The 10,439-nt window shown below is 33.8% G+C and overlaps 1 protein-coding gene across 2 annotated transcripts; it reads right to left on the minus strand.

Moving 5' to 3' along the window:
* Positions 1–3,459: 3,459 nt before the first annotated feature.
* Positions 3,460–5,506, minus strand: LOC104241610 (bidirectional sugar transporter SWEET11-like). 2 transcript variants are annotated; one of them, XM_070168615.1, is made up of 6 exons: positions 5,392–5,506; positions 5,005–5,041; positions 4,595–4,805; positions 4,337–4,498; positions 4,096–4,215; positions 3,460–4,003 (listed from the first exon to the last, which is right to left on the minus strand). In XM_070168615.1, exons 1-6 carry the CDS (start codon positions 5,432–5,434, stop codon positions 3,728–3,730), a joined length of 849 nt encoding a protein of 282 aa, XP_070024716.1. In that variant the 5' UTR covers positions 5,435–5,506; the 3' UTR covers positions 3,460–3,727. The 2 variants fall into 2 exon arrangements, with proteins under 2 accessions (XP_070024716.1, XP_070024715.1); XM_070168614.1 differs by having other exon boundaries at positions 4,096–4,248.
* Positions 5,507–10,439: the final 4,933 nt, after the last annotated feature.

Genomic DNA, 10,439 nt, shown 5'->3' on the forward strand with positions numbered 1-10,439 from the left:
CAAATTGATGTTTAGATTCATTCTTTTAATATAATGTTAATAGTGGGTTTTTACTATACTAATAAATTGAATATAATTTGAATATATTGCTCTGATGGTAAGCACCCTACACTTCCAACTAAGAGGTTGTGAGTTCGAGTCACCCCAAGAGCAAGGTGGGGAGTTCTTGGAGGGAAGGATGCCGAAGGTCTATCGGAAACAACTTCTTTACCCCAGGATAGAGGTAAGGTTTGCGCACACACTATCCTCTCCAGACCCCACTGATAGGATTATACTGGGTTGTGGGTTGTTATTGTTATTGTGTATTTTCAAATACTAGTCTTAGAGTACGTGCGTTGCGCGTGTACCCCGATAATAAAGACATATCGTTTTAAAATCAATATAAATAATATTCGAAATATATGTTTGAGATAATTAAAAGAGTTGTTTTTAAATATGTATTCATACTATATACAAAAAAGTTGCTAAATATTTGGTATTGAAGAAAAAATTACTCTGAATCAATAAAGTAAATTAACCTACATTAAAGGAGGTTTATTTTAGAATTGTTTTCCAACCCAAGTAGAATATTTATTAGTCCCTGCCTGATTAGAAATAAAAAGTCATAATTAGATAGACAATAAAACTAATTGATAGGTAGTACATTTCATATGCTTACATTAAATTTATTGTTATCTGATATAGTCTAAAATGGTAGATTATTCAAACAAAATAAAAATAAAGAGGCAAAAAGTTGGAAATAAGATTTTTTCCTAACCATTTCTAAAACAAATAAAAAAAATATAAAAGAAGAGAGATAGAAACGCTTCCCAACTATTCAAATTTACTACTTTTCCGGGCAACTACCAATCAAAAGTCTTACTATATGATTTAACTGGTTATATTTTTAAATTTTTAATTATTTCAGTTAAATAAAAGTTTATTATATTTGAGCATCAATTTTGTAATAACTGATCTGCACAAAATTACGAGATGTTAAATCTATTCCAAAGAGCAAATAAATATAATTGTAGTAGAATAGAATTATAGCTGACAACTCAAGTAAGAAAAGAATTTATATAAGTAAAATTTTTCTTGATTTAATAATCCTAAATTTTAGGAATGCTTACATAATTCTTATATAGAAAGAAATTTAAATTGATTTCGAAGTCAAAAATATTAGAGAAATAATAATTTAAGTTTTAACGTACGCATGTTGCGCGCGTCTCTAAAAGCAACACCAGTACAAAAAATTACAAGTTCTAAAATAAAAATTATGTTGCTCATGTTTAGGGGGTTGATCTACTTTAATGGTTCTGTATTAAATTTGTTCTAGTATATGCTCCATTATAAATAAATAAAAAGTGTCATAGAAGTATCGTTTGATTGAACAGTAAAATGCGCATTTAACTTTATATGAGCACTTGAACACGTGCATTGCATGTATATTTTATATTAGTTATTATAAAATTTATGTATGATAGTTTACCAATAATTAAAGATTCTTTACCAATACTATTTTATGAGAGTGCTAAATTTATTCAAACATTTTACATTTTATTATAAAAAAGAAGACTCCTAAGCCTAAAAGGAGTGCAAAGTGTTCGACACTACCCTAATGTGAATTTGCAATATTTTTTAAATCATCCCTCTCTTTAATACGTATTTTACTTCTTTTTTGTTTCTTTTAATTTCCTCTTTATAATTTTTATTTTTTCCATTTATTTAATTTTCTTTTGGTGAAAAAGCCCACTAAACTGGAGAAATAAAGAAATGCCTAGACTTTTGATTTAAATTTTTTTATTATTTAATATTTAATGAGAATACACACATCTTAGATGTCTTGAAAATTTTAGAATTATACTTATCATTTTATTAATAAAAAAGTATTCCTAAATCTACCAAGATGTTCGAGAGCCAAAAACTTATACGAGAACTATGTTAATTTTTTTTTAAAATTTTATAAAGATTCTAACCCTACAAACGTGGACTTCTTTCACAAGTATGGTTGTATATCATCTTCTACAAATATGGTTATATATCACATAAGGAAAAGTTTAATACATCAAATTTAATTAAGTCTAAAGTCCTAAATATTAGAGAAATAATTAAATTCCTAAATGTTAGGAAAATTATAAATTGACTGTCTTGTCCAATGTAACATCTGCGCGATGTGCGTGTACCTCATCTCAATGAGTACAAATTTAATTAAAGGGTTGTACTTGAGTTACAAAATAAAAAGGGTAAGTTCTTGAAGATGATTATGAATGTTGATAGTGTATAACTTTCTCATAAAAGTCCTTAATCATTAGTCAATAATTCAACTTAAATTTTGTTTCAGTCTTATAATGTCCTAACTACAATTTCACAAGTTATCATGCTTCCTTTCAGTTTTAGCAAGAATACAAATCAATAGGCAATTAATAATCTACGAATCGTAAATGAACACAAAATTAAAGTGCAATGAAAAGGAAAAAAAAAAGACATAGTAAAGCAAACTCAAAAGTTACATGGAAGAAAATTAATATGGTTATTAAATATTATTTAAATAAGAACATAAGTTATACAAGGTTAAATTTTAAATGATCTCAAAATCCTAATAAATATAAGAACTTGGAGCTCAAGTTCAAATAAGGAGGATTTAATATATAAGATATTTAGTTGGAGCTCAGGTTTACTACATATTAAGAAAACGACATTAATGAAATATAATTATTTTTACATGAAAAATGTATACCCAAGTGACTCTTTTTTACAGGTAACCTAAAATACTAATGTCTTCCTGACAAGTAGTGGTAGCTAACATTTAGCCTAAAATAATTTCTAATTTATAGACCTACTAATTATACTTATGTTACATACATAAAACTGAATTTATGTAAAGCAAATATTAGGACTTTCATATCGATTTAAAGACTTAAATTAGGACTTAATAAGTATTGCAAACAAGGAAAGATTTACAATAACCAAGTTTTACCTGGTTTAAAGTTCTAAATATTAGGAAAATAACTTAAATTACAATTTTGTCCAATATAAAATTTATTTTTAACGGATAAAAAAGACGAACGACATTTCGCTAAGTGCCTTCGTGCGAATAAAATATTATAGATAATAGTGATTTTGTAACTGAAATTTGATAGTATTCTTGAATACCCTTAATGGCCAACGTTTTCTTTCAAAGCCTTAAATGGCCTTTAATTTTCTAACATTTTTGGCCTTTACTATGGTAACAATCTGATGTCCATTTTTTGGACTACATATATATAATTCCTTGTGTCCATTTTGAGTGCGAAAAAAAAAGTAAAAACTTATCTTCCTCCTTTCTTTTGTGCTGGGTTTTCTTTTGATTAATCGTTGTTGTTTCTGCTCCTAATTTATACTAGAAGAGCTTGTTGAATTCTGGGGAATACGCCTAATTTTATTTATTACGGTGTGAGCGAAATATATATTCTTAAGGACAGTATCCTTGTCATACCTCAAGCTAAACCTTTTATTCTCCATAATCATCCAATTTTTTCTAACAATTGCTCCTCAGTCAAGTAATAACACCGATAATTCTACCTTAGTCTTGTGCAAAATGTCTCTGCACTTAATTTCACCGGCTAGCACCAATAAGTTGCATGTGCATCATTAAGATAATGATCAGAATTAATTAGCCTTCATTTTGTCTGGCTCAATTAATACTGGGGGCATTTCGTTAAGATAATACACGTTGCATGTGCATGTAAACTTAATGGTTCACAAAGTCTTAGGCCTGTACAGATTGTAGCTTGGGCAGGTTCTCTTCTTTAGCTGCTGCAGATGCATTTTCATGCAAACTTGAAACCAATTTACTAAGCTTCATAATGTCAATTTTCTGTTCTTCAGTTAGTTCTGGAAGCTTCTTGTTATCATCCAAGATTATGACATGATTTTGTAGCTCAGGAAGATTCTGCTCCTTAAGGATGTGCTTCTCTTTCTTGTTATATATTACATAGAGCACAATTTGGAGAATACCAAAGATGAATCCTAATATGTTTGGAGCCTATAAAACATAAAAAAAATAAAGTACGTAAGAACACATATGCAAGTAATTAAAGAAGTGGTATATATGATGAGCTTGAAAATAGAACTTACAGCAATGTTAATGTCTTTAAGTAGAAGACCATAGAAGAACCACATCACTGCACTTAATGTGAGAAAAACTGATAGGAGAAGTGGCATGTATTCCACACTCTTTGTTTTAATAACTTTTCTCTGCATAAAATGATCAACCAAGAGGAGCGCAGTCTCCGTGTAAAGAATTTTTACAGTCTAATGTTAGTGTATATAAGTTAAATCCTAAAAAATGAGATTCAGAACTAATTTTCTAGCTTACCACTATACATAATGGCGCGACAAACACGCATAAGGAGAAAACAAGGCAAACCCATCCAACCACTTGGCCACGAGCGACACCTTTGAATAGAAACTGAGCAATGAGGATTATTGCACCAAATCCACCAACCACTGTTAAAAACAGCATCTTCACAGTTTGGATCTGCATTTGTAAGAATATGATAAATTATTTCTTTTCTTTCTTCATAGTAAGAGGGAAATAATTAAAGAAAGAGAAAATAACTCTTGAAAAACTTACCCTGGCTTTCTTTGGTGCATAGAAAAGGTAAAAGCCAACATAGATAGTTTCAATGAAGACCCCAAAGGAGTTTATAGTGATGAGGAGTGTAGTGTTGGTCTTGAGAAATGCATAGTAAATCCAAAGCATGGAACTGAATAGAGCAATCACATACGGAATTGACTGATACCCTTCTGTTGATTTCTTCTTGTAAATTTTGTAAAATGTAGGCCTACAAGTAATAAATAAGTATGCAATTACCCAAATGGCTTCGAGTCTAGAGAAAACACATCGTATAAAAATAGAAGAATTAACCCAAATAGCTGTCCACTTAATCTCTAATACTAAAAATAGTCGGAAATATATACTGTTTATATGACTGAATAATCATTGTATAAGCAAAAAACGAATACGGGCAACTACTAACTTACAGTGGAGAGAGGAAAACAATAAACGAGACAATATTTCCTGCAAGATAGAAAATTTAAGGGGTCAACAAAAGAAATTCTTGATAAAATAACGATTAATTGGAAGAGATATAATTCCCACAGAGATCCATGCAATGATTAAAGTATGTACGTTAACGACTGAGGATACCCCAGTACGATGAAATGATTAATTGACAGTTCCACTAAGATATTGTATGGATTTGTCTATAAGTTAATTAATTGTAATTGGCCCACTGTTGACAAATATTTATTTTCGACTATCACTGTAGAAATTAAAGGAGAAAGAATAAGAAGCGAGAATGACACTATCTACCATAAGATCCTACAAAATTAATACGGATAGCAAAGGAACAAGAAAAAGTGATTTACCAAGGACACCAAAAGCAAATGCCCAGTGACCAGAAATAGCCATCTCTTCGTGTTTTTTTTCCCCAAAATGGAAATTCCTCTCTTTGCTAATCTCTCACTCACAAACAATTGCAAGACTTGCTCTTTTAATTGACAATGAAATGAGGAGTGCTCAGTTCACATATTTATATAGCAACACTAGAGGTATACAATATTAGTGGATATCTTCTTAGAGTTCTCCATTTTGTATGTATTTTTTTTTCTTCAGTTAGTGCTCTATTTGGTTTAATTCAATTTCTATGTACAAAACAAAGCACCTTTTGATCAGCTAACCTTTTTAGTATATGATGGGTTCGATATCAAAAGGGCCCCATATTGCCCTTTTGTTATGTCATCGTCCTATCCATTGTTCACTAAAGCTTCCAACTCAAGCACTAGAATTTTGAAAGGGGTTTAATTTGTTTCTCATTTATTTTGTATTCTAATGTGCTCCTAATCAGCAAAAAATCAATCAACAAATGATGGAGGCACCTATGAATGTTCGCCATTCGGGATCAACAATAGATATGCATTCGGGCTCTAATATTGGTAATAAGAATATCAATTTGGTAGAGTGGCTGATGAATGCCATCGGATATGCTTTGCTTTTGTCGGCTTATCTCGTCTTGGTGGGTTTGTGTCATTTACCTATCTGTATCTGTATGATGAAATGAAATCGTGCCAGTTTCTTGTTGTTACCAATTTTCAATGTTATTGCTAATGATATGTTAAGGCGGATTCACGTTACGCTACCAAATTCATCTGAAACTAGTATTTTCGATCCTATCCATTGTTCACTAAGGCTTCCAACTCAAGCACTAGAATTTTGAAAGGGGTTTAATTTGTTTCTCATTTATTTTGTATTCTAATGTGCTCCTAATCAGCAAAAAATCAATCAACAAATGATGGAGGCACCTATGAATGTTCGCCATTCGGGATCAACAATAGATATGCATTCGGGCTCTAATATTGGTAATAAGAATATCAATTTGGTAGAGTGGCTGATGAATGCCATCGGATATGCTTTGCTTTTGTCGGCTTATCTCGTCTTGGTGGGTTTGTGTCATTTACCTATCTGTATCTGTATGATGAAATGAAATCGTGCCAGTTTCTTGTTGCTACCAATTTTCAATGTTATTGCTAATGATGTGTTAATGCGGATTCACGTTACGCTACCAAATTCATCTGAAACTAGTATTTTCGATCCTATCCATTGTTCACTAAGGCTTCCAACTCAAGCACTGGAATTTTGAAAGGGGTTTAATTTGTTTCTCATTTATTTTGTATTCTAATGTGCTCCTAATCAGCAAAAAATCAATCAACAAATGATGGAGGCACCTATGAATGTTCGCCATTCGGCATCAACAATAGATATGCATTCGGACTCTAATATTGGTAATAAGAATATCAATTTGGTAGAGTGGCTGATGAATGCCATCGGATATGCTTTGCTTTTGTCGGCTTATCTCGTCTTGGTGGGTTTGTGTCATTTACCTTTCTGTATCTGTATGATGAAATGAAATCATGCCAGTTTCTTGTTGCTACCAATTTTCAATGTTATTACTAATGATATGTTAAAGCGGATTCACATTACGCTACCAAATTCATCTGAAACTAGTATTTTCGATCCTATCCATTGTTCACTAAAGCTTCCAACTCAAGCACTAGAATTTTGAAAGATATAAATGGTTATAAGTTTGGAACAACTAAACAAAGTGCCCCAAATATGTGCAATGAATAAAGAATATTTTCTATGGAATGCCCAAACTCGTGTATAATCTTGTTGGTTTTACCTTTTGGATTTTCCATTTTCTTTGCCGCTTAAGATCCATTTCTTTTTCCCTTTAAAAATAGAATAAGGAAAATCGTGGTAGACAATAAGAGGACGAACCTTTAGGATTTTTGTGGGTACAGTTTTCCAAATTTCAGCAGCCACTACATGCCTTTGAATTCAATTATGTACGACGTTCTCAATTATTGAAATTGAACCTCTGATAGCTGCTCTTAAAATTTTATCCTTAACCCCAAAATACTATTGTTATCATTTTGGGGTTCGCTTTTTCTTTTTTCTTGTACAGATTGAGACAAAATCAATTGGGAATTGTCACGGAAGAGACAGGCAAACACTATTAATCATCTGAAATAAAGTTGGTTCTACCATAGAAGCTGGCACTACTTCGGGCGTTCAAGCACTACTCTTGGTATTATTATATTATTCAAATACGATTGAACCAAGAAAATATTATTCTATCTATGTACCTATCGTTTGCATGATTTTTATTCTCCGTAGAAAAGGTTGCATAAATCATTTTAGTGTTCATAATGTAGTAATAAAGAGAGGTTTTGGTAAGCAACCTCCACTTCCAATCAAGTTGTTGTGAGTTCGAGTCTACCCAAGAGCAAGGTGGAAAATTCTTGGAGGGAAGGATGCCGAGGGTCTATTTTGGAAACAGCCTCTCTACCCTAGGGTAGGGGTAAGGTCTGCGTATACACTACCCTCCCCAGACCCCACTAAGTGGGATTATACTGTGTTGTTGTTGTTGTTTATCATTTCTTTTACTTTTGCAGGGATGGGAAAGAAGTATTACTTTCAAATGATTTAGTCCAATTCAGAATATAATTAGTCATTACACGAGGAAAAATTATGTATGTTGAATTTGGGATGATTAAACAGGAATATTGTTTCTTGTTTTTTTTGTTTTGTTTGTCGACTACATTATTTTAGATGTTCGTAATGGCAAAAAGAAATGAAAAACGGGATCAAGCGCAAGTTTAATTTGTTAAAATTCAATTGTTGAATTTAAAATATAAAAATAACGGAGAATTGAAATTTCAACGAATTTGACTGCAAGGTTATAAATATGCCTTCATATGCAGCCATTAAATCAAGACGTCTTACAACAACATCACACTTAGTGGGGTCTGAGGAGGATAGTGTGTACGCAGACCTTACCTCTACCCTGGGGTAGAGAGGCTGTTTCCAAATGCACCCCTGACATCCTTCCCTCTCAGAACTTCTCACCTTACTCTTGGGGAGACTCGAACTCACAACCTCTTGGTTGGAATTGGAGGTTGCTTACCATCAGAGCAACCCCTCTTGCTTAAATCAAGACGTCTTCTTCATCAATATAGATATATTACTTCATCAACATATATATAGTTATAATACGCAAGTTATTTCAGGGAAGAAGTTAGAAATTTAAATGCGGGTTTGGCCGAACCTAGTAACTTTTGCTTAAACAATATATTTGTATTAAGAAATTCATTAAATATGTATAAATATTTATTTAGAACCAAGTTAGTAGCTCTTAAAGTTTTATTCTAACATCTAAAACCCGTAAAGTTGAAATTCTGGCTACGCCTCTGATTTCTATTTCATTAAATTAAATCATCATGGTCATTTCTTTAGTCATACATATTTTAATCTTCAAGATAATTAATCAAATACACAGCTCCATCATGGTTAGGGTAACAGGGGTGATTTATGTCACCCGAATTCTGCCCGAGGTTCACCTCCGTGCGGCAATCAAGCCCGGTCTTGACTTCAGCCTTTCCAACACTTAGTTTTATTTTAGGGACGTTTGGAACTTAGAATGATTTAGGCAGCAAAAACAGTAAGTAAAGGACACACACGAAAATTACATGAATTTCTCCCCAAATTGTATTAAAACGTGAATACAAGAACACAATAAGCCAACCCTATGGCCAAAACAAAGAATTCCCTAATTCCCTGCCCCAAAACAATTTCCTACCCTTAGGAATACACTTAGACGAAATTGGCTAACACTTGCCACAAGACTCTAATTTTCTGCCTTGTTTAGGACAGCCTATGCACATTATAAGGCAGGATTATACAATCAGTTGACAAGCTCAAACTGATGGGCAAACATGTTAAGACAAGTACAAAAATGTGCCCACACTTTTAGACCATGATCAACCATGTTTTGGAAGTGGTTGAAACCGCCAACTGCCTCCCATGTGCCTTGCACACGTTTTTCAACTATTGCATGTGCACAACATGTGTCTGTTTTGCCCAGCTGCTTCGTGCCCAAGGTTGGCATTGCACCCATCCTTGCCCTTTGACACTGCTCCGCACCAATGTCATGGCCATAACTCGTCGTCCACTGACTTAGCCGCACACGTTCATTGCCACAGTTGCTCGCTTATGTCAAGTCGCTCCCAACTTGATCAAATCTGCCCGCATCAACTGTCATTGTTTGTCCCGCATTGCCTTGCCTTTCCTTTCCATGTCTTTTCCCCTGCTTAGACATGGCTTTGCCTTGCCATCGTTATGCCACCCGCACGTCCAAGTGAAATGCGTCTTGCTTCCGTTCAAGGTGCGTTTGTCAACCCCGCATAGCCCGTCATGCCGAGCTACCCATCATGATGTTGCCCCATTTTTCAGGTTGTGTGCCAAGGCCATCATGAAAATCCTTGTCACAACCCACACCTGCCGAGGAACCTTGTCAAGGGGCATACAAACCACCCCCACCCGAAAAATTTGTCGTCCTCGACGAAGCAATTTTCGCATTTTTCAGCACCACCATAGGCCCCAAATATACTGCCTCCTGCTCATGTTCTTATTCGTTCGACTCATCTTTTTCTTCAGCAAACAAAGTTGAAAGTCGTTCAATTTTTGGAAAGTCCCTCGCCATGTGTGGTCCTTTGCAAATAAAACAACCATCAAACTTGTTGTTTTGTCCCTTGTTTGTCGAAGGTCCAGCACATTGCTTTTCCTTTCCATTGCCATGGCCCTCAACAACATTACCCTTGTCATTTTCGTTTTTCTTCCACTCTTTTGCCTTGGCCTTGTTCCCGTTTTTGGACTTTGAAGTAGTAGAGAAATCAGAACCATTTTGCCCTAATCGGAAATCACCCAAAGTATCCGCATCAGCGATGGCACTTGGAAGGTCTTTCACATTCTGCTTCGTAGTTCCATCTGCGCACACGACTGCAACCCGTAAAGGAAGTTATGCAGCTTGTCTTCCTCAGACATGTTGCTTATATCCAGCATAGAAGAACTGAAATCT

The sequence above is a fragment of the Nicotiana sylvestris genome, chromosome 3 (genome assembly GCF_000393655.2).
Source record: "Nicotiana sylvestris chromosome 3, ASM39365v2, whole genome shotgun sequence".
In the NCBI taxonomy this organism is placed as follows: domain Eukaryota; kingdom Viridiplantae; phylum Streptophyta; class Magnoliopsida; order Solanales; family Solanaceae; genus Nicotiana; species Nicotiana sylvestris.

Excerpts from the sequence above, each read along its gene's own strand:
- LOC104241610 (XM_070168614.1), bottom strand. The coding sequence starts at position 5,434 with ATGGCTATTTCTGGTCACTGGGCATTTGCTTTTGGTGTCCTTG. Across the intron at positions 5,042-5,391 it reads ATTTGCTTTTGGTGTCCTTG|GAAATATTGTCTCGTTTATT; the intron begins GTAAATCACTTT and ends TCTATCTTGCAG. Across the intron at positions 4,499-4,594 it reads ATGCACCAAAGAAAGCCAGG|ATCCAAACTGTGAAGATGCT; the intron begins GTAAGTTTTTCA and ends TTACAAATGCAG.